This window comes from Sturnira hondurensis, unplaced genomic scaffold (genome assembly GCF_014824575.4).
Source record: "Sturnira hondurensis isolate 20B ecotype Veracruz unplaced genomic scaffold, ASM1482457v3 Scaffold0001872, whole genome shotgun sequence".
Classification (NCBI taxonomy): Eukaryota; Metazoa; Chordata; class Mammalia; order Chiroptera; family Phyllostomidae; genus Sturnira; species Sturnira hondurensis.
The window spans coordinates 36,838,932-36,864,566 of NW_028074503.1; the positions used below are offsets into that span (position 1 = coordinate 36,838,932).

Consider the following 25,635-nt stretch of genomic DNA (forward strand, 5'->3'; position numbering starts at 1 on the left):
ACGTGCACACACCTGTGTAACACATCCTGCATCAAAACCAAAACATTAGCGATCCAGACAGAAGCCAGACGGCAGCTCTGTGCCCTTCTCAGTCAACACTGGGCATCACCATCATCACGAGCTCCTGTCGCCGCCTCCCACTGAACCTCTTTTACAAGGAATCAAAGTCGCAGGCTGCTCTCTTCTTGTGTCAGGCTTCTTTTGCTCAGGTTAATGTTCTTGACAGTTATTCATGATGTGGGATTATTGGTACTTTTTAAAAAATTACTGAACAGTATTTTATTGCATATATATACTGCAATTTTTTAAAAATTTTTCTTATTGATGGGCACTTGGGTTGTTTCCAGTTTGATATTCTTAAACTTTGCAATGACTGTAGATATATATGTGTGTGTGCATGTATTCCTTCCCTCTGTTGTCTACGAGCTCTTTAAATATAAACTTTGTCATCATTTTTTACATTAGTATATTTGTTTCCAGTATTTCTTCAAGTATTTATTTTTATTCTTCATTTCTTTTTTTTTAAACAATACCAAAGCCATCCTTTATTACAGTGGTAATTTATGGTAACTACACATAGATATTAACTTCAGGAGGAAGTTTCCAGCTTAACTCAGACCCTTGCCCAATATAACAAATACAACATTAAAATGTACAGAAGCTCCTTTTGATCAGGACTAGAAAACTCATGAATTTAATGATGTGAGAGTGCATTTCCTGTGCAAAGGTTGCCAAATCCATTCCTTGGCCCTACTGTTGGTAATTAGTATAAGGTGATAATGTTTCCACAGCACATATTGAAGCCTCGGGTTTCCGAATCCAGGTTGTCCAGGTGGTACTGGTCCTGGCGACTTCAAATGCTACCCCTGCTGCAGCACTACTGACCATCCTCTGGAAACCTGGTCTCTTCCCAGGGGAGCTGCCAATCACCCTTCACACTCAAAACCTCACACCAGACCAATGTTTCTCACTCCAACACTCAGCTCTTGCCATTCATCTGCAACCTCAAAGTAGGATGCTGCTCCCGTCTTTGGTACTCGTCAGTAGGTCTGTCATCTTGTTCTCTCAAATCTGATCACTCCCAACGGCGAGCCCACGGAAAGGGGGGGGGGGCGGGGGCCCTGCGGGACAAGCACATGCCCCTCTCCCAGTATGCCAACAGCGTGGCGCGGCCCAGCCACAGCAGCCACAACGCTCGCCTCCCCACGTGCGAGCAGCCTCTCTCTGTTTAGGCTTCCCGAAAACATCTCCCCCAAATTAGAAAGGCACTGGCCCATTTGCCCTTGCCACCAGCTACGACCGCCAGATGCAAAGACACTAACAGACTTATCAGGTTACGGGGAAAGAGTATTCTTCATTTCTGAGACCCCTGCCAGCCATCCAGATGTGACACTATCTCTATCCTTTGCATCTCTGACTTTTTATATTTTCTATTTCCTATTTATTAATCTTTTCTTCCTTCTCAAAAATTTCCTCTATCTTGTTTTCTAATTCATTAATTCGTAACTTGGCTGGATTCATTTTAGTACTTGCCCTATCTGGTATAGGGTTTTTTTTTTCTTTTATACTCGTCATATATATTTTCTTGTACCTTCTTTATGATTTTCTAATTTGGGCCACATATTTTTAATTTCTTCCTTTGTCCCTCTTACGTATTTATTTGGCAAACTTAAAATTCTTGTTTCATTTCATATTTCTGCTCCTTTTGGAAATTTTCCAGCATGTTCTTTTCCTCTGAAAGCCTTTACACTTGTCACATGTCTCCTTCTGCTGGCGGTGAGCTCGTTTTCCCTGGGCCCGCAGGAAATGGAGCCGGGGCGGGGGCAGCCTCTCGTCTGTGGGAGCTGCCGAGAGCTCCGGGTGCAGGGCAGTGGAGAGTCCTGGGCCCCAGCTAATCAGTTACTTCTCGCTCCAAATGTCACCCCAAGTCAGGACCTCACCCTTTGCTCCCTGGGTGTGAAGGAACATTAGGAAGAGACATGTCGTCGGAGACTGCAGGGCTGAGGCCCGGGCGTCTTGGGGCAGCAGGGGACAGAACCGGGGGACATCAGGAGCTCCACGTGTCTGCTCAGCCCCTCACAGAAACAGGGCTGTGTGCCGCCGCACAGAACGTGTCAAGGGCAGCCCTGGGCCAGCGACCTGAGTGACTGTTTTTACCATGGGGACGGCAGACCCCAGTAGCCTCTGCTTTCCCTGGCAGGGCTTGCGGGGCGTCCCCCGCCCTTGACTGGAGGGAGAGGCACCCCACCCCCGCCCCACATCCCGCAGCAATTACAGCAGCTCCAGTGACCCCGGAGCGCCTCACAGTTCTCCTTCAGTCCCGGGACTGAATTCTGGGGTGGGGTCAGCAGTCCGGGCCATTCAGTTTCCAGGTTAGAACTTAACAATTTCAAATCTTCAAATCACACAGAGCAAAGGCTACCCGTGCTGGACATACCGGTTTTGAGTGAGTCTCTGTACACATTCCCCACTTGGGGTCCACACTCAGATTCCCGGTGGGAGGGACAGAATGCTCGCCTTGCAGATGGAGCTGCGTATTACCCACCAGGTGTGGGTAAGAGACGTGCACGAAGGATTCACAGTCACGCAGCTGCAGACTTCATCCCTTGTCCCAATGGTACCAACAGGACGAGCGTTTCCCCACTTCCTGTGAAGTCAAGAGAGTAAGTTTCCTTTCGGCCTCTGTCTCGACCAGCTCCTCGAAGGCTGTGAAAAGCGCTGTCGTGTTTCTGAGCAGGAGGCCGATTCTCACAGCGCCATCGGCTGCCATGTGTGGGCACCAAGAGACAGGGGCTGGAAGGAAGCTGGACGCTTATCTCTTATTTTGTAACCGCGTCCCCCACACTGCTGGACTTGCAGCTTAAAAATACAATTCTCAGAATTTACAGCTCCAATTTCAAAAAGCTGAAACCTGTACTCCACATCCCCAGACGGAATACCCCGGGAGAGACTCCTACGAAACAGCACATCTAGGAAGTTCACAGGGGTGTTTGTTTCATGTCAGAGCTGGTTACATCTTCGAGTCAGTCGTATCTAAAATGCTTTTTCTCTTTACTGAACTCAAAAAATTCTAAGAATTTGTAAGTATTTTTGAGCACGTAACAAAAATCTGTTCTCATAAAACAAATGCTTATGGCTGCATATCTTTTGACAAAATCAATGTAATTTTTAGCCCAACACAGTATGAAGTTCTGTAGCTTTAACTATCTCTCTCATTCATTCATTCAAATAAGCATAAGTTGAGCACTTGCTTTGTGCAAGACATTGTGACAGGCAGAGTGTTTCAAGTTCAAACAGAAGTCAAGTCCAGCAGATGGTGGGAACAATGACAAAATGCAAATCAGCAAAATACAAGGGGAACGGGGGTAAGCCTAAAAAAGGAAAGAAAAAACCTAAACTGAACTAAAACTGGTATGGAAACTCAAAGACAAAAGAATTTCCTCCTAGCCTGGGTGTCTGTCACAGCTTCACGGGAAAGGTGACATTTGACGGTGGCCTTTGAAAGCAGGCAGGGATGGAAACCTGGAGTGGGCGGAGGAAAGGTCAGGAGAGCAGCGTGTGAGAAGAGAGCCAGGATCAACAGACCGGAGGACTGACTGGGGGAGGAAAAGGTGAGTGGAGACCGATGTGCCCGCAGGCGCCGGTGTGGTCTGTTCCTAGCAGCAGGGAGCCAGGGGAGGACCAACCTCCTCAGAAACAAACCAGAGGTTCAAGAAACCTTAAAAGCACACAGTGTAGTGTAACTCTTAATCTCGCCACGCAGAAGGGATTCACTGGGATTTAACCCGTCTCTCCATTCTGCTCATCCGTGTGCTGGCGAGGGGGCGGGGGGCTTTGTGCTGATGGGGAGCAGGGCACACTTGCTCCTAAACACTGTGTGCCACTTACACGCACCACTGGAGTTATGAAACTCGGGAAAATATTAATGACAGGTGTGAGATGAAAAATAATGATTGCTATAAGAACGAAGCTTAATTCTTTGCAAAGAACTGGTAACAAGGAATCAAATTGTTGAATTTTTGTGGGGAGAGTAAACTTCAAAAGAATGTCAGACATAGCATAGAACTCTGGAAGAATTCTTGGATAAAATGGCTAAAAAAAATCTGGAAGAGGGTGGAGTTCAGATTACTTAATAAATGTCTCGGTTTTTGCTCCACTTCCAGAAACCGCATCTGGCTTCTGCCCAGATGCATCAGGTGTGATTTATGCCAAAAAATAGTGTTAACACCAATGAAGGAACGGGATTCAAAGGAGGACTCAGACCTTAATCCAGGGATTGGATAATGAATACACTTTTACATACTTAAAATAAAACACCAGAGGTACACAATTTTTTTCAGTAAATTTTAGTTTTCCACCCATCAACCAAGTGTTAGTCACTCTCCTTGAGAACGCCTGTCTGCTCGAAGCAACGTCTCTGTCTTCGAAGTGGTGTTTCTCCACAAGCAGGCGAGTTCCGAGTTCCGCCAGCCGAGGCCCCCGCAGCGGCGTGGGGATAAACTCCACACAGAGCTCCAGCTTCCCACTGGAAAACTGTCGTTTCACTTCGTCCTGATGCTAATAGTTCCGAGTGCAACCAGAATGAACCACAAAGTCTACACACACACCGAACAAATTCAATAAGCATCTAATCTCTCCCTTATACTCTGTGTGCAAGAACAATACTTTTACTCCTAATTATGCCGACTTTTTCTGTTAGGGCAGCCAGAATGTGGGCCAGGGGCACAGGCTGGCGGCTGCCTGATGGAGTCTGGGTCCTGCTAGGCCGCAGAGGCCTGAGAGGCCACGGGGATATGGGAGGAGCCCAGCGAAAGGACTGCAGTCCTTCCCCCAGCAGCTGTGAGTCACCCCCTGACTGTGTCCTGTCCAAGACAAGGTGAGGGCGGGCTGTTGGACTGGTCTTTTTCGGAGGGCTCCTTAGAAGGGGGACAGAGAGCTGGGCAAATCCTTCTCCATTCTGTTCCCTCCTGACAGGCACCAGGGGCCTTGCTGGAGGAAGTGCGGGCCAGAGGTGGCTGAGCAAGACGGGCACCTGAGTCCCCGGGGACACGGTCGCCACGGGCTGCCTCCGGGTGCTTCCTGGGTGTGGACAAAGCCCCGGAACAAAGAAACTCCTCTCACTGCAGCCAGTGTTATTCCGGACAACTGTGGCTTTTCTTAACTCGTAAAAGGTGACTTTAAACCATAAACTGCTTCTTCGCGACCCAATCTTTGTGAATATTACCAGAAAATGATTTTAAAAGTTTTCCCTTTTGTAATCTCTCTCCACGGTAAGCGAGGGAAGAATGTTCTAATTGAGTGTGAGGAAATCACGTTGCCAGCGTTCGCTCTGACTGCAGGCAGCCTGCCCCTAGAGTGTGGGGTCCCACTGCCCAGACGCCCCAAGGGCCCAGCCAGGGCCAGGGGCCAAACCATGGGAATGGCCTTGCTGAGACCGGGGCATAAGGTTTCCTCGCCGTCTCCAAGAAAGCACCTATTTTTCTCTTGGTTTCCATGCAAAATTTATTGAACAGAAATGTACTGAACGTTGCTTTATGGAGCTTTTGTGAGCCATCATTGGAAAGGAGCCGATTCTTTCTGGAGCAGATTCCTCAGATGCAGAAGGAACTGACAGAACGGGAAAACAAGTGTTGTTGGGACCCCGCCGAGCTCCTCCGGTCTGACACTGGGTCTCAGAGCCTGGGGATCCAGGCGTTGCCTCCCACCCCCTCTGTACGGCGGGCGCCCCAAGGCCCAGGGGCCTGTCACTCAGCCCCACCCTTGAGTTCTATGGGGCATTTCCTGTGAGGAGTCACTTCTTTGCAAAAACAGCCTCTAAGAACAGCAGCATTTTACCCCCACTCCCTCTGGACTCTCCGGGTCACGCAGGTCCCACCAGGAAGAGGAAGATAAGGACCCCCCCCAAAGGATGGCTTCTGCACGCCGAGAAGCTCAGCTGGCCGCTGAGGTTCTGATTGGTCGTACTTTCCATTTTCGCGACTCACAGGGAGGAAGAGCCGCACTTCACCGACTGGCGGGACAACCCGACCCCCAGGAGGACGAAATGCGCCCGGTCAGTGTGTCTCGAGCCTCTGCACAGCACGGGGCCAGGCCCGGGCCCTCCCGGTGGCCTGCTGCCAGCCTGTGCCCCCAAGACCTCGGGAACGGACCTGGGTTCACACAACACAGCTCACTTCCCTTGGGTCGCCAGGACAGGAAACATTAACATTTTAATGGAGAGATGACTTTCGGAGCATTTTAAGAATAATTAATCACTGATGCCGCGTAAGGGACGATCAGCGGGGCTCCAGGGATGATCCTGGTGGCAGTCACAGACAGGAACCCTCCTCTCCCGACAGAGCAGCAGGAAGGGCCTCCGGCTGCTCCTGGGTCCCCAGGTCGCCCCAGCTCCCCGAGCCCAGAGCCTCCACACCCCACAGGCTCTACGGCTTCCTCCTGCTCTTGGCAGGGACAGCAGGCACACAGGTCATGGAGGAGCAGGGGGCCCACTGCCTTTGCTGCCCATCACTCTGCTGAGTTTCAGGCCTGTCACAGTCAAGAAGCAGATCGTAGGAAATGGGGGATAGCCAGGCGCAGCCCCAAAGGCTGACGGTGGGAAATGGCTGTGCATGACGAGTCTGCTTGACACGGTGAGGAAACTGAGTGACCTGCAGTCACACAGGCAAACTCTGTTTTCACTCCACTTTGCACAGACACCAAAGAAAAGCCTGCCCAGGCACTCACCCGTGAAGGCGGGTTTAAGAGTGGGGGAGGCTCCCACTGGGGTGCTAACAACCCTAGCTGTTCCCCGTTTTCAGAACCAGCGGCGGCCATCTCCCCCAAACCACTCACGGGCTTGGGCCCAGGGCCTCCCTGTGGTCCATACACTGGCTCACACAGCAGGGCCCCCTCGGGCTTCCAGCTCGAATGCCCAGTGACCTGGCACAGGGACCTCGGAGCCCACGAGCCACGCACTATCTCCCCCACCTGTTTCCAGGCTCTGCCTCAACTAGGAACACATGGGAGAAAAAATACCTGAGCAATCGAGAGTCCGAGTCAAGTCCTGATGTCATCGCTAAGTAGCTGATGGTCACGTTGGTGTTCCAGGCGGTTTTCTGTGAAACCAGGGACTCACCAGCAGTTCTCAAGCTGTGGTGAATAAAGGTCACCTGGAGAAACATCCACCCCCCTGGACATGACGACTGCATGTCAGGGTCCGGGCCTCCACATTTCCACAGCGTCCCGGGAGGCTCTGATGCAGGTGGTCCCCAAGGTGACCCCACGGCAGTCACCCCAGGGGCCTCTGCTCAACAGCTCCCCCTGGTTGGCTGGACACAGTCCGAAGAGACACGGATTGTGAGGGCTGACACCCGGGGCCCGGAACCCCACAAGCCCCCAGGGTTCACGTTCCCAGACACCAGCAGACACCAGGGCCCGTCCCCCCGGGGCCGCTCCTTCTCCCCGTTTCGGGCCGCAGCCCTCCCAGGCCGCTGCAGGCAGCACGCCTGCATGGCTCTCACTGCTGAGCCACGGTGCCCCTCCAGGACCATCCTGAATTGCCAGAGGAGATCACCAACGACAATTCTTCCTGATTCCAAGGACACCAGGCAAAGCCCTGCTAGGTCAGTCAGTTAACTGGTGAACTACACGGGAAATGGTCATTTCCTCGAAGAGACCCAGGTTTTCGTGGAAAAGCCGTCATATTTGTAGGATCCAACACAGAGGCAGGCATTTCAACAAGGAAAAGAAAAAGGGGGCAGGACAGCACAGTGGTTAAAGAACCTCAGGCTTGGCCCTGGCCGGCGTGGCTCAGCTGGTGGGAGCATCGTCCCATAAACCAGAAGGTCGTCGGTTCAATTCCCAATCAGGGCACGTGCTGGTTTGGTCCCAGCTGGGGCCTATGTGGGAGGCAACTGATGGACGTTTCCCTTCCTTCCCCCTATCTAAACTCAGTAAGCCTGTCCTCCTCAGGTGAGGATTAAAAACAAACAATAAAACCCCCTCAGGCTTACTAGCACCTACCCTGGGTCCACTCGCAGCCTCACTCGTCACCAGGCGCAGGCGAACCACACACCGCACTGCACTCAGAATCAGCCGGGTTGCAGAAGTGTCCTCAGAGCAGCACCTGTGACCCAGCACCAACTCTTCAAATAAAAAGTGACAAAGTAACCCGCTATTCATTCGTGAAGGCCTGCCAGGGATACCAAGGCAATGACGTAAAAGAAATCAGGAGAAAGGGAAGAAAAAACTCCGGAGAGTCCTGCTCTTAGAACCGGTGAACTTTTCAGAATATGGTCACGCCCACTGCTTCAGACGGCCCTGGGCTGCCCAGGGCTTCCAGACTCCCCAATCCACGTGCCTGTCGCTAACCCACAACTCAGAGACACCCCGAGTCCCGTCTGCTGCTATTCCAGCACTTAGCACACACTTCGTCCTCAGGCTTCCAGCCGAAATAACACCACCCGGCTCATTTTACTGATAACAGCACTTAATTTCCCCAAAAATGTTAAATTTTTTTCTTGTCAACCAAAGTTCCATTAGAAAACTTTTCCCCAAATGAACGTGTGTATCTGTGTACATATACGGTGCACACAAGCACACCGGCTTTTGTTTTTAGTCTTAGCCACAATCTTCTCTTACTTTCACATGTTTAGAAACTGCTGAAAGTGAGCTGACGTGGGTTTCAGTTCTGAGCCCCAAAGGCCACACCAGTGCCAGCAGGTCCTGGGTGCCGGCAGGTCCAGGGAGCTCGACAGGGCCTGTGCCAGTAGGTTTCAGTCCTGCTCTCTGCGGTGTTCGGACCGAGCAGGAACTTGAACCCAGAACTGTACCACCAAAAACTCGATTTCTTCCTCCGTTACTAAACAACATTGCAGAGGTTGAAAGGTAGAAAGAATAAAATAAATAGCTTTATAAGACACACACGGGAAGGCGTTAGTATCACTAAAAATTGCAGGAAAAAGCTACTCATAAAATTATACATGTTTATATACAAACATCCCTTCACGGCTGTGTGTGTTCTAGACAACCTCAAGGTTTAAAAGACAAGAATTAGTATTGACGAGAGCCAAATTTAATGTAGAAAAGTCACAAAAGGAAATCAGAATACAACATCATCTTTCCATCTCTAAAATTTATGTCCATGAGATAATAGAAGTCTTCAGGCAGCCATCAACCATTAGTCAATTTCCAGTTTCTAGAAATCTTTCATTTTATTAAATAACTGTTAAATAGAATTTTTACAAAGCAAATTGTATAGAGAAAGGCGATCTCCAGAACCCTGCGTCTTTTTTCTACGCTGCCTTCTGGTCAGCCACTCTCACCTGGAGAGAGCCAGTGGGAAGTGCAGGGGCGGAGCAGGACACCACCAACCCCGTGTCCCGTCAGGAAGCGAGGCACCAGCACCTCGCAGACAGCTCGCCTGTCCTTGGGCGACAGCTGGGCACGGAGCTGGCTTCTCGACCACTCCCTGGTGTGGCTCACCGTCTAGCTGCCCCAGCTGCAGGGCCAGAGCACCTCTGTCCTCACGAACAGGCCAGCTGCTGAATGAGGTTCTCAAGACATTTCAAATAATAGGCCCTCAGAGGGTTTTCTTCTGAGTTTGCACAGGCTGAGAGAGAAAAATAAGAGCATGGAGGAGCACGGTGATTAAACTTAGCGGCACACCTGAGGGGGCCCAGGTTCTACTGAACTCTTTGACGGACCAGCATTAGGACCCTTGTGTTGTAAAAAGACAGAGCAGTTACAGAGGTTTATTTACTTCTCATTCACCGTTAGCCAAAGAGTCTAAACTGAAAACACCGCGTCTCCACGATGGATCTGTGGCCTGTGATGCATACCCTCCCCCCCAACACAGAAATGCCAACTTCCACTCAGTTGGTCACAACCTCCAGGAGCTCCTGGTCACAGCTAGAAGCAAACAAAACAAAACCCCCATGACCCCTCATGAAAAAAAATCACACTACAGAAACATGTCTGAGCCCCCAAAACGGTCGGAGCGCAACGCTCCCTGGAAACCCGCACCACGTAAAGCAAACATGGCGCTTTAAAGGGCAAACCCCGCCTCGGGTGGGATGGAACCGCAGGGCCCTGTGGACGCAGGGGCAATGGGCGGTTTGTGGAGGGCTGACTCAGCTGCCCAGGTCAGAGCGAAGTCTCGGGGTCGAGGTCAGCTCTGACGGGGCCCGGTGCTCATCACCCAAGAACACACTGCAGCACCGGGGTAAGTCTGGTGCAAGAAAAACGACTTGGGGAAAGACCGCAGACGTGTCTGGAGGAACTATTGTATCACTTTAAAACATCAGAATGAGAAGCATGGGCCAAATGCTGACACACTGTACGATGCTTCGACTAACAACCTCCTCCAATGTCACTGTCAAACAGCAGCATGGAAGCTTATTTTGTCATGAACTGTCCAAATATTTCATTAATCAGAACATTCACTTAACACCTTCCAAGTTTAATTGCAGTCTCACAATGAAACTTACTTTTCTTTGCTAAGGAATACGCTTCTTCTACTCTTCTTTTTATCGATGGGTTTCTCAAAGTCGTTTTCGCCTGGGGAGAAAGAACACAGGACGGTCTACGAGTCAGACCTGTTTCCACGTGTTACAGGTCAGGACAGTCACTGTGCCCCCTCCCTCTCTGACTGGATCCCTCCTCCTCTGTCCCTTGTCCTTGCTGCCCCTTCCTTTCGCCCGTCTCTCTAACCTCAATTCACTATTTTAAGCTGCTACACCTTCGTTTAGTTCTTTCTCACTCCCTCAGACCTTGGGGTCCAGGTCCAGCGTCCCCGTGACCAGCTGGCCAGCAGAAACGCACTAAGTGATGCCAGAGCGCTGAGCCTGTGCCCTGGGACCCAGGGTGAGGGGGTGGCAGCAACCCACGCCTGTGAGCACGAGCGCCATCTGGCAGGAAGAACCGCCGCCCCGACAAGTGACGGCAGCTGAGAGAGCCTGTCGGGGGGACACTTGTCTCTGCTCACACTGTCATTGGCCGCCCGAATCGCCAGGCGTGCACGGGCCTTTCTCTCAGGAGTGAGACGTCTGCACGGAGAAAGAGCAGACGGGCCTGAGAGAGGGCAGGTGCGAGTCCCACCTGCTGCCCCGGGGGTGGGGGGCCTGGGAACTGAGCTTAGTCCACAACTAAGCAACCACCTGCACCAGAGGAAAGGAGATCGTGTGACTGGATAAAACTTTGGTATTCGGTTGTACTTCAAGATGCGTTTTTCTGTGACCCTTCTTTGAGCATAAGTAGCCTATAATAACATCACACCGATACGGCAAAGCAACTTACGGGAACAGGGAAAACTCACTCCAGAGAGAGGGGCCCTCCTGCAAGGAGCCGTGCCGGTCAGAGGGCCAGGTGGGAGGGGCTGACCTGGGCAGTTCGCTCGCAGTGCGGGAGCATGCACAGCGCGCCCCGGCCCCGAGCTGGTTTTGCCCGCGCTGACGCTCCAGACATCCCTGGACGCCCGAGAGGCTGGTGTCTGCCCCCGGGTACGAGAGATTCCACAAACCGACCTTTTGGTAATTGTGGGTCAGAGCCCACAGCGCGGCGGCGCCGATCCTCTGGGCATTCGGACTCTCACTCTCCAGACAGGCGGCCAGCACGCTGACGACTTTTTCTAGTAATAAACACAGAAACAGGGTCGGTCCCAGACCTAACACTGTGCTCTCATCTTAGGGGTCGGACCACCTCTCCTACCGCGCGGCATGAGGGAGGACACCTGTAACAGGCTCCAGGACAGACAGGGCGCGGCCCCGCCGTCTCCGGCCCCCCTCCCACAACGGCACATCCACTCACAACACTGGAGGGTGAGGGACTCCGCAGTGAGTCACTCGTGAGCTCTTCAGCTGGAGCTCACACGTCAGTGTGCAGGAGAACAGATTTGCTCTGTGATAAACTATAAAGACTGTTATGTGAACACACCCACAGGACGGGCGGCTGGGTAAACCAATAACCAAGGAACAGCAAGAGGTAAGCCTTTCGCAAAGGACCAGACGCTGTAGAGGAACGTGCTTTGCTGCGCTCGTGTGTGCCGGAGGGGAAGCCACTTACAGGCACGTTCTGGACACTGGCCTCTGACCGGTCTTCCATCCCTCGGGTCTCTCCTCGGCCACCCCGGAAGCCTCCAGGCCCGGGCGTGAGTGGTCGTACTTGCTGCTGAGGCTCTAACCGTGCTGAGCAGCGCGGCTCCCGCAGGGTGTGAGTGCTGACGCTGCTGCCCAACCGCCAGATGACAAGTACGACGCGTCAGTCACTTTAGGTTTAAGCACCTCCACTCGGTGAAGCGGTTACCGTGTTGGACAGTGAGGTTCCTGAAGCTGTTTGGTTGGCATTTCAAATCTCTCCACGTTTCAGTTTCCTATTCCCTATAACTATTCTCAAGGTTTTCATTCACTCACTACATAAGGTATCCTCAAAGCTGTTTCCCAATCTGTGTTTTACAATGGCAACATCTGAGGCCCAAGAGCTTCTCGCTCCTGTGGCCGTTTCCTGACGGGCTTGGTCTCCTTTAACGGTGTGCACGTAAGCACTTCTGAAAACTCACGCATGGAGGCTCCCGGAAGGTTAGCATGACCTTGTCCTCCACCCATCAGAGTGGACGTTTGCTTCTGCAAAGCACCCACAGGCACTGTCAATCGAGGGCCAGCTGGAGCCCAGGTCACGGGCCACCCGGGCCATGAGTCTTGGGGTACAGAACTCTTAGGGGCAGTTTGTGGTGCCCAGTCTCACACATGTTATTTTCTTTATTGTCCCCCAGATGAGGGTTGGGGGACCAACTTTATTCTGATCAACTCTTTTCCTAAAATGCCAGTTCTTTGGAGTTCCAGCTTAACACAGGCAGGGTGGCCCCCAACTTGTCCGTCACGGGGAGTCTTGACTCCCGTCCCCGACACGTCAGCACTCCTGAGCAAAAGCCCGGGCACACAGTGTCGGACAACGTCCCTGGAACAGCGGGACGTTTCTGTGTCCTTCTTATCCCTCTGGACAGACTTCCAACCAAAGCCGGCCTGGAAGTCCCCCACCACTCTTCCACTTCTGAGATGGTTGTAGAGGTGAGTTTTAACCTGTGCTTCCTGGAAGGTGGCTGCTGTCTGCAGAGGAGACGCAGCCTGACTTGGCCAGAAGCAAGGAGCCCTCGGGATCCATTCCAACAGCCAGGCCACGCCCTATGGCCTTGTCTACCAGGACCATTGGAACCAGACGGGCCTGAACCGTCTGGGCCTGCCGACCAGAGCCAGCAGGGACCCTCGCCTGGCAGGTGGCGAAGCTGGTGGGCTCTGCTGAGCCCGTGGGCGTTTCCCCAGGGCTGGAGCCCCACCTGGCTTGTCTCTGAGGACAAGCATCACCCCGATTCACTCTCTCCGCTGCCCACTGTGCCTTCCACAGAGCGCGACTTAATGAACACCTGGCAGATTCTCCACACAACGGGCTGTGTTTCAGCCTGAACGGAGTGCGCTGCGGACCACCACATGTGCCGTAAAGGCCGTGCATGCGTGCAGTGTGGCGTGTGAAGAGGCACTCACCGTTAGCCAGGATCCTGGGCTTATGGGCAGGGCTGAAGCAGATATTGTGGAAGATGAGGAGAGGCAGGCACGGGCCGCGCCGGGGCCTGAGCCTGCTCATCTCCGCCAGCAGGTCCAAACAGCCGTCGAGCCGCAGGATCATTTGCTGCCCGTCCTCCCCGAGCGACACACTCAGGAGCAGCCTCAGCCAGAGGATGGTCAGGGGGCTGAGATGCTTGTTTCCTCCTTTTGGCAACGCGAGAGACAGAAAGTTCTGCAAGAAGTTAGTCTGTGGGTAAACAGAGAGGACGTTATTTTCTTCATCCCTCAGAGACCAATTAAGAAGCCTTCTGCTCTTTTTTCCCAACTTCAGAATCTCCTTCCTCGAGAACCTTCCAAATGCTCCATCTACACTGTTTCCAGATATAAGAGAGAAAGTTAAGGAGGACAAAATAGTGCTCAAATTTTAATTCTCAGTAATTCCTTTCTGATGATGGATTAAGTAGTTACAGTCAGGTCTTAATCATTCAGGATAGTTCAGTTTGGGGATTATTTCTGGCCTCCTGAGTCTTCTCTGTCTTCTGGCACTTCTGCCGCTCCTCAAAAGCTCCCTGGGGGGGAGACGGGGGGAAAGAAGCAAAACCCATTGCCGGCTGCCGGCAGGGACTAGGGCTCGGGAGAAACTGGTGGAAGGGGTCCGAGTAACAAGATTCCAGTTACAAGGTAGATCCCAGTTACAGGCCACGAGAATGTGGAGCGCAGCACAGGGAAGCGGTCGATAATATTGTAACAGCTTAACTGAGTGCAGGGACAGAGGGGCCTTCACTCACTGTGGTGGCTGCGTCGTAGGATGTGTCTATGTCAAATCACTGCCAGACGCCTGAAATGTGTACTAGTAAGTAACAGATAATGTGATCGCATTTAAATTTTAGGGTTCTATTGAAACTCCCCTAAATGGAGTTCAACTGAACAGCTGTACTAGAATTTACTTTGACCATTCAATCCCTTTTAAATTAAAATCAGCGGTAAGAAGTCAAGTTGGGGCACTGGAGTCCCAGGGGACTGATAAAAGCACCTTTCGTCATACAGCAGTCAGGTTCGACTCAGAGAAAAAGGGGCCGTGATTCCATAAACCATTTTGACAATGTAAATTGAACTGAAATTGTCACTGCTCAATTTGCTCATTTAAAGACCAATATATTACTTTTATGATCTCAAATAAATGTAAGACAGCTGCCTTTCATTTCAGAATGATAAAATACAACCCAAAGCTAAGAAGGTGAACTAAAGGAAATGGTCTGATCAATTCCAGCTTCTGCAATTCTCATGCACCCACTCTCAACCAGTTTTAAACCAAGGGAAACTCTCAATTGTCTTACCAGCCTTTCAAGTCACAAGTCTTGAAATCGAGTACACTGTTCCGAGAAGCTGAGGTCCGGATTTTGCATTCCTGCCCCTGATGGGCAGGGACCTCGCCTCGCTGCCCCGCGGACGGCACGAAGGAGAGTGTGGGCACTTACTTTCTGGATCACTCCTCTGCAGTCGTGCGACAGGGCCAGGTTCGAAAGCAACAGGAAGACTGTCTGCTGGACGGCGGAGCTCCCCAGGGGCGCCTGGGAGGCCAGCTTCAGCACACACAGCATCAGCGAGCTTCCGGGGCCACCCCTGCACAGGGCCGGGACAGGACACTGTCCAGAACTCGACCAGCAAAGAGAGCTGCAACCTTAAAAATAACAGCTCGTCACAACGGCTTCTCAGTTTCACTGTCTAGTTCAAAACACCCTAAGTGGTCCAGCCTCTTGGTCTGTGCAACAACGGCCACTGAGCTGTGAACTGCAGGGCGGCACTCGGGCTGGTGCTGACTGCCCAGTGAGCCGAGCGGCCCTGCTGGCCTCGTGAAGGCCTTGTGACCTCAACAGGGCACTGCAAAGCACTAGTTTACTTATTAAAAAAGAAAATAAGCATAATAGGGGGTTTTACATAGTTCTTAAATAAGACATCTAATCAAACAGGAAAAGAAGTTTAGAAATGGGCAGTAACTTGGTCTAACGCCTTCGTTTCCCAGAAGAAGAAATACAATAATGCCGGGGTGTGGGCACAGGATAGATGCCACAGCCACCGATGTGGGTGAAGGACACGGCTCAAAGAGGCCAGCCACCCGCTCGGGTCCCACAGCTCACAGGCAGCCACGGCCAGCAGGGGAGCCCCTGGTTCTCCAGACTCTCGTGCCTTCCCCGTAAATGGAACCACCGTCTAGTTGTCAAGGGAGAAAGAGGATCACGCAGGAACCAGAAGCGCGTCTGTAACACAACAGACGCGGAGGCCGAGTGACTGTGGAGGCCCAGGTGCGGAGCCAGCAAAGGTGCGACCACGTTCTGTGAGACAAACTCACGCAGGGCCAGCACACTGAACAGACACACTGCTCTTCCCGTGTTCACACTGCACAGCCATGTGCAAACAAAAATCACTGCTCCCACTCACTGTGACATGAAACTGTCACGAATGAGGCGACTTTGCTTGAAAGCAAACCAGACAGGAAAATAGGAAGCTTCTTCCTCAGTTTAGTTACCTGATCACATGCTAACAGTTACATCACTCTTAAGTATGAAAGCAATACACAGATAGCAGTTCCAAAAGATTAATATTAAAGTAAGTGAATTTTTTTTGCTCAACAGTTAGCCAATGATTCTTTTTCCCTCCTTCCTTCCCTAAACCCTAAACTGAGGGGTAGAGGGGCGGGCAGAGTAAGTGCTAGGGAGACGCACCCCGTGCACCCCAGTAGGCTCGTCTCAGCACTGCGTGGGGGCTACGTGGGCTCTGATCTGCTTTTGAGTTCCAGTCCTGTCTCTGTACACCTTTCGCCCTTTGGAGAGCCCAGCTGCCAAGCTGCTGAACGTGGACAGAGAAAGCGGGCAAACTTGCTGCGCACCAGCAATCCCACCCCACCTCCCTAGCAGGTGTCCTACCTGTCCCTCCACTCAAGCAGCCTTTTCCTGCGCCGTCTCATCTCTCCTCACACCACCTCCTCCCTGTCTACGCTCGCCCTCAGCTGCTGGCCTCCACAAATGCATGGCCCATAGCAGGTGCTCAATAAAACATCTGGCCCAGGAATGAAAGAAAAAGGCATCCACTGTACCATCACCAACCACCATATGCAGAATGACCTTTCACCAAGCCAGTGCCCTGCTCTCAAAGCCATTGAAGTTTTAACCTTTCCCTGTTTTAAGGACTGACATCATAACTTTCACTCTCTCAATTTTCCTATGACGTTCAATTCCCCACTGACAGAATCGGGCCAGTTTCTCCCTCTCTGTGCCCTGAGCTGAGTCACGACTTCTCAACAACGAACCAACACACCTGCCTGCCCTTAGACACCTACAAGGAAGCGTGCTGATGAGCAGGAGAAACACGAACGGAGTGCTGGTTTTGCTAGCCCATTTTAACGAGAGCACACAAAACCAGGATTTCAGCGCATCCCGTCCCTGGAAGGCACGCCAGGCTCATTACCGTTGGGGAAGTTCGCAGTGTAGACGCAGAGCAGCCGCAGAGCCGTCTGCATCAGGGAGTCGTCCACCAAGAGCCAAGGCCAGAGGGAGTGCAGCACGGGCACAAGGTGAGCTTCCAGCGCCGCTTCCTGGGGTGGACAGGAAGCGAGGGCAGCGTTGGTCTGAGTGCAGGAGAACCTAATGTGGAGTCACACCCCAAACCGCAGTCCTGTGGGCCAGACCAGCGTCAGGAAGTCCCATCCACGTCTGGGAGGCCAGACAGGCCACTTAGGTAGGAAATGGAGCAGAACAGCTTCCAATGTGTCAGTTAAGCAAGGCAGTGAGATCTCACAACACTGAATAAACTGTAAATGCTCTGATATGGTTAAGAAATGGGATTTTCTGCTTAAGTAAACACGCTAATCAACTCTGAGCTCTCCCTTCCGCCCTCTCTCCCTGGGTGTACGTGTGTGTCCACACACCCAGGGTACAGGGATAGATAGAAATAAATCAATCGGGGGCATGGTAGTGTTTTTAAATCACCGCTCACGGCCAGAGTGAGCAGGTCCCTCAGTGGTTCTGGGCCAAGGCACTGGGCCGGCTGGGCCGGGAGTGCAGAGCCCCCGGGAGGCGGACGGCCGCGCTCGGCAGTGGTGGGCAGCGTTCCCACAGAGGCAGGAGGCGTGCCATGCCCTCTCCTTAGGAACACAGACACCTCCACCCACTCCCTTGGAAGGCTGTCTGACAACCAGCCGCCTCCGAAACTCCTGCCTCAAAAGACATACATAGCCATTCGCTCCATCTCAGCAAAAACAAGTGAAATGCCTGTCGGGACAGAATGGGGTGCACGTGTGTTTGGGGCACACGAGGTCAAAGTCTGGGTGACCAAAAATGCAAACATGATGGGGACTGTCATCAGTGCTGAGAAATAAGAAGCCAGGGGCATCGATTTTGAGAACAGAGACTGAAGACCAGCCGACTATGCATCTGAAAAGCTTCAGAGGGGTTTCCACTTTCCATGCATCTCATACGGAAATCAAGCCGCCCCACGCCGGCGCTGCTGGGAAAACCTGAGCAGTGGCCCTACTCACCTTACACTCTCCATTCTGGTACAGACAGTTCCTCAGCAGCTGCATGGCAGTGCCTAACTCCTTAGCGAAACCGTCCTCCTGTTCCAACAGAGAGCGGGTGAGAAACGGGAACACAAAGGCCCAGTCCACGTCAGGACCACAGTCCCCGGTCCTTTGGGCCGCAGTGCAGCCACGTCCTCACCACACCTGACCCCATCGCTCCAACGGGACCGAGAAGCTCCTGAGCTCTGAAGGGTGGCCCCCTCTCAAGTACGCCCACCACGAGAAAGTGACTTCTGTTCTACCACACGTGGAGAGCCCGAGATACTTAATAAGCTCCCTGTTTCTTCTCAACAAAGTGACGCAGGTACCTACTGGTGTTCAGGCACCTCAGGTGTCCACTGGCCTTCTTAATGTCGATGTCAAGGGCCTTGGCCCAGAGAGGAGGCAAGAAAAGAAACTGAAAGCCACTGTAACCTCCTGTATCAATCGGCTGATGAAACCCGGCTTCCTCTCGGTTTCTAACCAAACGCAGCTGAAACTGGTTGTTCCACAGCTGGCTCTCCAGTGGCCTCAGCTGTTTACCTGAGTGTGCACTTACACATTTATAAACACACACATTCCCAATTCCTCCAGGGGCCTGTGTGGCAGATCTTTTTAACCACGGGTACTACTATTAACCGTTGCTACTGCATCAAAACCGTGTTACTTCAAGTTTATGTAAACATGCAATTTGAACATGAGTCCAGAAGGACGGGATAATCAGACATCAGGAATGTCCGCCCTGCAGCCCACCGGGCCGGGGCAAACCTGGCTTCACTGTTACCAGCTGCACGACTGTGCTGTCGCAAGTGTGCCTGGGACGGTAAACGGGAAAGTCGGGGCTCACTCCTGGTGTGCCTGTGCTCACTCAGAAGGATCTGCTTTGGGTGACACAGTATGGCACACACTCCAAAGTGTCTGTGAGAGCAAATACACGCCCTTCACTGAAAGATCTTCAAAGGAGAGCTAAGACACAACACAAAACCCCCAAACTGCCAATGCGGAAATCCCACTAATTATCCGACTGTGCCTTCCTTCTAAACCAGACACTCGTGCAAACCCAATGTTGGTGTCACTTCTAGGCACAAGGACACTGGCGAGGGTCTCTCCTGAGGCCGTGTGTTTGTCCCAGAGTTCCGGAGCCCAATACCTTTTTCCTCAGCACTGCTCTCCCCGGCCTCAGGGAGTCGAGGTTCAGCTGGGCGTGGACGTGCTTCATCTGTGCGACGCAGCTGTCTATCAGACCGGCTGGAAGACAAAACCCAAACTGGCAAAGGGGCGCGCCACTTCCGAGGGAGTGGGAGCCACACGTGTCAAACTCTCAAAACCCACGTTACACTGCTGACCAACTCCACTTGAGCACTTTCAGCGAGCGCAGAGTGAATCAGAGGAAACAGTGTATGCGGGTAACAGGCTCAGGCTGGCCCGGTTCCAACTCAGCAAGCACTCCTGAGGTCTGAGTTCCGCTCTGGGAAAGGCACCCCTGGTCCCAGCAGTGACTCGAAGCGGAGACCCGTGGACCTGACTCCCGAGGTCTCCCAAAGACCTGGGCTCCCGAGTTCCGGATGAGACACCAAAATACCCAAGGTGGGTGGGTGGGGCTTGGAGTCTGTATTGAAATACAGGATCTTCTAACGCTGCTGACATCACCATCAAAACTATGTTTGACTTTCCAGGCATGTAACATACGCTTGTGGCTACTAACATTTCGTTATTATAAACTTAAGTGGTGTGTTACTTCTAAGTCTCAATAGTATTTAGAGATTTTCAGGAGTAGGAACCATAGCACCAAAAAAATTTACACATATGATCTTATCATGTTACATGTTAATGCATGCTGACCATTTTTAGTGACCCTGAAAACGTGTGTTACACTGAGAGTCAGAGGAAACTAAAAGGGACGAGCGGCAGCACCGGAACAGACAGCACGCCACCCTACCTTTCAGGGCGAGCCTCTGCGCCCGTCGGCTGACAGCCAGCAGCGCCAGCAGCCCGCGCCCCGCCACGCCGCGCAGGGTGTCTCCGGGGGGCTTCCCTTGGTAGCACTGTGAAGAGAGCAGAACACCTGCGCGTCACGGCCCGGGTCTAGGCCCCCGCCTCCCCCGACCCACCCGCACCCCGCAGGGTTTCCGTCGCCGCTGCTACCCTCGCGGGGTGCTGTTGCTGAGTAAACCGGTCTGTGACCCCCCAGGGCGCCCCTGCTCCGGATCTGTCTGTCCACCCCCTCGTGAAGACCTGACCTCGTCGCCTCCCCTCTGCGCTTCCCAATTACCGCATGTTTGAGCTCTGAAGACTCGACCAGATTCGGGTGGAATTTTTTGTGGTAAGAGTCTCAAGTGGAGACACACACACATTTTTATTGCAATGTCAAAGGGCGTGTCAACGCCAGTGTCAGAATCAAAAGTTCCTCATCAGATTTATAAATATCAGTTAACTCAAACCTCACGACTTTTCTTTCTATATCATTTTCAAAATAATCCAACTTTATAATATCGTGATTAAAATTAAGCTTAAATGACACTTTTACATAAAACACACTACAGCATAATAAGTAGATGCAAGTCCACTCACAATTGGGGAGCACGCCTGGCACCGTGACCTGGGCAGGGCCTGCAGAGTGGGGGCAGGGACCCCGCCTGCCTTCGGTACCTCGGGCTGTGGGTGAGACAGTAAATGCCTCGAGGCAGGGTGCATATTTGATGAAGGTCACGATGAGTGTAACCGTGAAGAAGGGGCAGGTGTCCCAGCACGATGCGATCACCTGGAGTAAGCCCTCCAGTCCGCGGTGAGAATCCCGCTTTGTCTACGGCCTCAACAGGAAAACAGCTCCGCTATACACAGACCGGCTGAAACCGCACGGGTTAGTGGTGTGGGAACCAGACTGACCTCTCTGAAAATACTGCCCATCCACGACACGCAGCAACGGAGGGGGAGAGGTGAGAACTCTAAGCACAGGTAGGCACACAGACGTGCCTTAGATTCCCTCGGGAACTCTCACTGAAATGACAGGAACGGGACACACACGAAGCCAGTCCAAGTTCAAAACCAGGAAACCCGGCCGGCGAACAGCAGACGCACCAGCTGGGAACCCTGAGTCCCCGGCCCAGAGAGGAACAGCACCCGGTCTGCGCCCTGAACAGCCCGGGCGGAGGGGCTCGGCAGCAGGCAGCCCCGGCAGGAGCATGGGAGCGGGGCTCGTGGGGAGGACTGTCTGAAAGCCTCCGACAAGCAACCCTAAGGCCGGCGTCGCCTGCTGGCCCCCAGCCCCAGGCCGCCTGCCGCGCTTCCTGCCCAGCTCTGGCCAAGCACCAAAGGCTGTCTCCGGAGGGCAGGAAGCGGGGGCTCTGCACTGGCAGAGACAGGGCACGTCTGGGGGGGGGGGTCTACTGAACACAGGGAGGGGGGCGTGAGGCTGTGCACACCAAACCCTAAAACCCCAACTCTCCCTCTCCCCTTTGCCGCAAGGCACTCGGCAGCGGGGTTTCCCCTCCAGTTGGGGGAACCGAAACTGCCTCACTGGGGAACGCAACAAGCTCCAGAAGACAGGGTCACCGAGGACCAGCCGAAGCCCCTCCCAGGGCAGCCTGCAGGTGGTGGGCCCCACTCACGTGCTCAGGGCTTCAGTGTGGACTCACAGCAGGCAACCAAGGTTACTGGAACTCAAAATAAAACCCTACCCAGAAAACAGAAGCAAACATAGAGAAAAGGGAAAACAAGAGAGGTTCTCTAGGAAGAAGAAAAATGCACAGGGGCTCCCAACACACAGAGCACACCAGAAGCAGGGAAGGCCAGGGCCGTGATTAGAGGCAGGCGAGAACCCCCAGGACAGCTGGCCCAGCAGACAGAGAAGGCACTCTGTCAGGAACATGGGTTCCACACGAGGCCAGGAGAGAGGGGCCAGGTGTCCGAATGCCTTCAGAATACTCTACAGCAGCAAGAAGTTCAAGGCAGGAGGCAATGCCTTCTCAACCCTAAAGCAAATGATTTCCACCCTAGGGTTCTCATTTGACCCAGCTAGAAATTCAGCACTAGGGTGGATGAGCACATTCGGAAGATCCCGTCTCAAAAAGCCTGCTATGCACCGTTCCCCTGGAAGAGACTTCCCAGGCGTGGCCCAGGAAAGGAGGACAGGGGACAGAGGACACAAGGAGACGGCAGCAAACAGCGAGGCCTAAAGGAACTCCCCAGGGAGAAGGCAAATGGCGATACGAGGGTGACACTGGGCACCGCATGGTCACAGGAACTGAGAGGGATTCCCTCTGGAGGAAAATGAGGCTGAGACAAGTTTGGACATTTCTAAATCTACTGAGAGGAACAGGGGGCTTATCGGTGGTAACAGAAAAGTCAGCAAATTGAAAAATGATAACAATTACCACTAAGAAAAAAGAGAGCTGTGCCAGAAAAGGAAAGTGAACGTGTGTGCATTGCGCTCAGCGCACGCTGAGTAATCGATAACGTGCCCTTGTGTGATGTTGGGGGAGGACCAGGAGGGACCGGCTGGGCTGGGTGGGGGCTGGGTTCGGGGAGAGTCACAGTCTTGTTTTCCACTGCAGGAAATCAACGGGCGGGGTCCCAAACCAAATAACCAAGGCAGGGAAATCGTGTTATCTATGTATTTGCAAATGAAGCTGACGGAGTATCACATCAGGGAAGGCAAAACTCCATTAAGTCAAATGTATTCAACATTTTATGGTCAAAAACCCACTGAGAGTTTCTCGGAGGATATTCAAATGCTGGCCCTTGGAAGGCAGCTGCCAGGCTGCTGTGGCCCCGGGGGAACACGAGTTGCACACCCTGCCTTACAGGGACTGCTGTTGAGCAGCCATTTAAACGGTTCTCTGCCGAGACATTTCAATTGCAGCCACGGTACAACAATTTGCTAGAAAAATGGAGAGCGGAATCAGAAGAGGTTCAGTGATACGCCAAGGACCACACATCAAAGACAGACTGGCGTTTACGTTGCTGCTTATAACATGTGGCACAACCCATGGCTTACGTGGATGTGTGTTATTTATTATCATGCGCTGTTTCATGTGGTTAAATAATATTATAATTCACCTATCTTATAAAAGGCAGGGCAATGAAGACAGTGCTCGCAGTTTAACAAGCCCACCGATACCGCCCTGCCTTCCCATGGGCATTGTCTCATGACTGTGTCACGGGCACGACGCCTTCCTTTACTTTGAGCCTTGCCTGCGCGCCCTCCTGACAAACACCCCATCTTCACAGTCGACTGTTTACGTGAACGAGAAGAGTATGACTTAGTAGGAAACACAGTTTACATCCTTGGTTGATACACCCGTATCCACACCAAATACCTCATGCATTGTGCAATCTGAAAGAAGTGGAGGGGAAAATTAGCTCCTCATTAGGAGAATCACTGCGATACCCTGTGACTCATTTTCCTCGACCCAGAAGGTAACAGCAAAAGATTAAAAACAGTACCTTTTAGAACATTATGAAATAGTAATGGAAAATCAGGGCGTGGTAAACGGAACTCGACCCTGGGGCACCGCTTCCCGGTGCACAGCACTTCAACGTGCCGCCTCCTCCCTGCGTGGACCCGTGGTTATCAGATGCCCAGTCACAGCTCCTTGAGACACAGGACCACTAACAAGCAGGAGAAAGGAGCTCGAGGCCTTGAATGCCCCAGGCCCCAGAGGCCTGGCTGCGGGCCCCCTGCCCTCCAGGGGCAAGAAATCAGCGTGCACTGTGAGTCCGTCCAGCTCCCGGAAGAGGGGAGTGCGTCCAGGGGCGCCAGGGCCCTTCCCGGGAGAAGACTGTTCTGCCGGAGCCAAAGCTTGGAAATTAATGATGCTCTTGGAGGATTTTTGTCTAGGTGTGAATTTGAGTTTTCCTGCTTATTATATATTTTTTAAGTACATTTTTTAAATCCTCACGCAAGGACATTTTTTCATTGCTTTGAGAGACAGACAGACAGACACTGACCTTAAAGTGCCCAAGAGCACTGAATTAATCATCAGGGGAATAAAGCCTGTTATTCCGACGGTGAATGAGATCAGTGAACAGTATCCGGTTTTGGTTTTAAACGGAGAAAAACTGAGTGAAATGAGGATAGCAGCTCCAAGGAAGGTGCGTCCTCCCGAAAAGGGGGACGTGGAGGAACTCTTGGAGGACTTTGTTCCCCTAGAGACCCGGTGTCTGAGCAGCTGCGGGAGAGCCACGGGGAGAAAACCTCAGGCCCTTTCTCAGGCTCCTATCACTGCCTCTGAGGCAGTACAACCGGTTGGGCCAGAGCAGGGGCTCCTGAGAAGCCCGTGCCCCTCCTGGGGCAGGTGTGGGCCGGGCCATGCAGCTGCCCTGACCGCTGTCGGCCTCGCCCGCATTTCAGCCCAGTCAAGGCAACACGCACACATGATCATTCCAGAAAGGTCTGCGTGAGCAGGGCTCGCACGGGCAGGCAAGGGCAAACCCCAGCCCTGAGAGCAGAGGCGCTGCCACGGGCTGGCGTCCTGCTGACCGTGCAGCCCGGGCGAGCCCAGCACGGGCGAGTCGGCTCTCCTCCACCTCACGGGGAGAAGACAGCGAGCAGGAAGCCATAGGTCACTGCAAATAAAGAGTCTCGAGGCCAAAAACCAGTACCTCCTCGCGGTAAAACACAACTGTCCAACTCAGAAAACACTTCCAGTCGTTTTCACTGTTACCCTCTTTACAAAATGACAGTACGGTGATTTTCTAACGTTTCTGAGGAAACAAAAAGTGTGGCTCATATTTGAGGATCGCAAAAAACAAGTTAGAACATAAACAGGCATCTAAGCTCAGAGAGGGGGCGTTTTCTCACAAAGGCGACAACCTGCTCTCTCATACACACGACCTCCTTAAACATACATATAAATATAAATATAAATATACATGTCTCACAAAGGCGACAACCAGGCCTGCTCTCTCATATACACGACCTCCTTAAATATACATATAAATATAAATATACATGTCTCACAAAGGCGACAACCAGGCCTGCTCTCTCATACACATGACCTCCTTAAATATACATAGTTCATGCACCTAAATCAAATGTCACTTGGGTGAATATATTTTCAAAGATGGAAACTGTCTTTAAAATGGAAACAAATTGTGAATTACACCATCACCCTTGAAACATACCCAGTGGCTGTGGTCATGATATGACGTACTATTCTGATAAACTGCTGGATGTAGACCGCTAATATTTCATTTTGAATTTTTGTACCATATTCTTGTCCACACCAGAGGGGGGACTGATTAGGAAATGGTTAATTTAACTACATAAACTATATAAACTCTTGTATTATTTAAGTAGTCATAATGAGTATTATTATTATTTTTTAAGATCTATGTATTTATTTATTTTTAGAGGGGGGAAGAAGGAGAGAGAGAGAAATATCAGCGTGGGAGGGAAACATGGATCACTGCCTCTTACATGCGCCCTGACCTGGGAGGGAGCCTGCAACCCCGGCACGTGCCCTGACCAGGAAACGAACAGGTGACCTTTCGCTTTGCAGGATGACCAGCCCGGCCAACTGAGCCTCACCTATCGGGGCAGTAGTA

At 52.2% G+C, this 25,635-nt stretch overlaps 1 protein-coding gene across 1 annotated transcript in view; it reads right to left on the bottom strand.

Moving 5' to 3' along the window:
* Positions 1-9,034: 9,034 nt before the first annotated feature.
* RTTN (rotatin) overlaps positions 9,035-25,635 on the bottom strand; it is a 98,978-nt gene continuing 82,377 nt past the window's right edge. The window contains exons 41-49 of the mRNA XM_037035684.1: positions 20,027-20,132; positions 19,238-19,335; positions 18,067-18,144; positions 16,998-17,124; positions 15,011-15,213; positions 13,512-13,779; positions 11,502-11,605; positions 10,467-10,536; positions 9,035-9,589 (exon numbers count right to left, since the gene is read on the bottom strand). Of these exons, the coding sequence (XP_036891579.1) occupies positions 9,504-9,589; positions 10,467-10,536; positions 11,502-11,605; positions 13,512-13,779; positions 15,011-15,213; positions 16,998-17,124; positions 18,067-18,144; positions 19,238-19,335; positions 20,027-20,132 (1,140 nt within the window). The 3' untranslated portion in view covers positions 9,035-9,503. The remainder of the gene's footprint in view (positions 9,590-10,466; positions 10,537-11,501; positions 11,606-13,511; positions 13,780-15,010; positions 15,214-16,997; positions 17,125-18,066; positions 18,145-19,237; positions 19,336-20,026; positions 20,133-25,635) is intronic.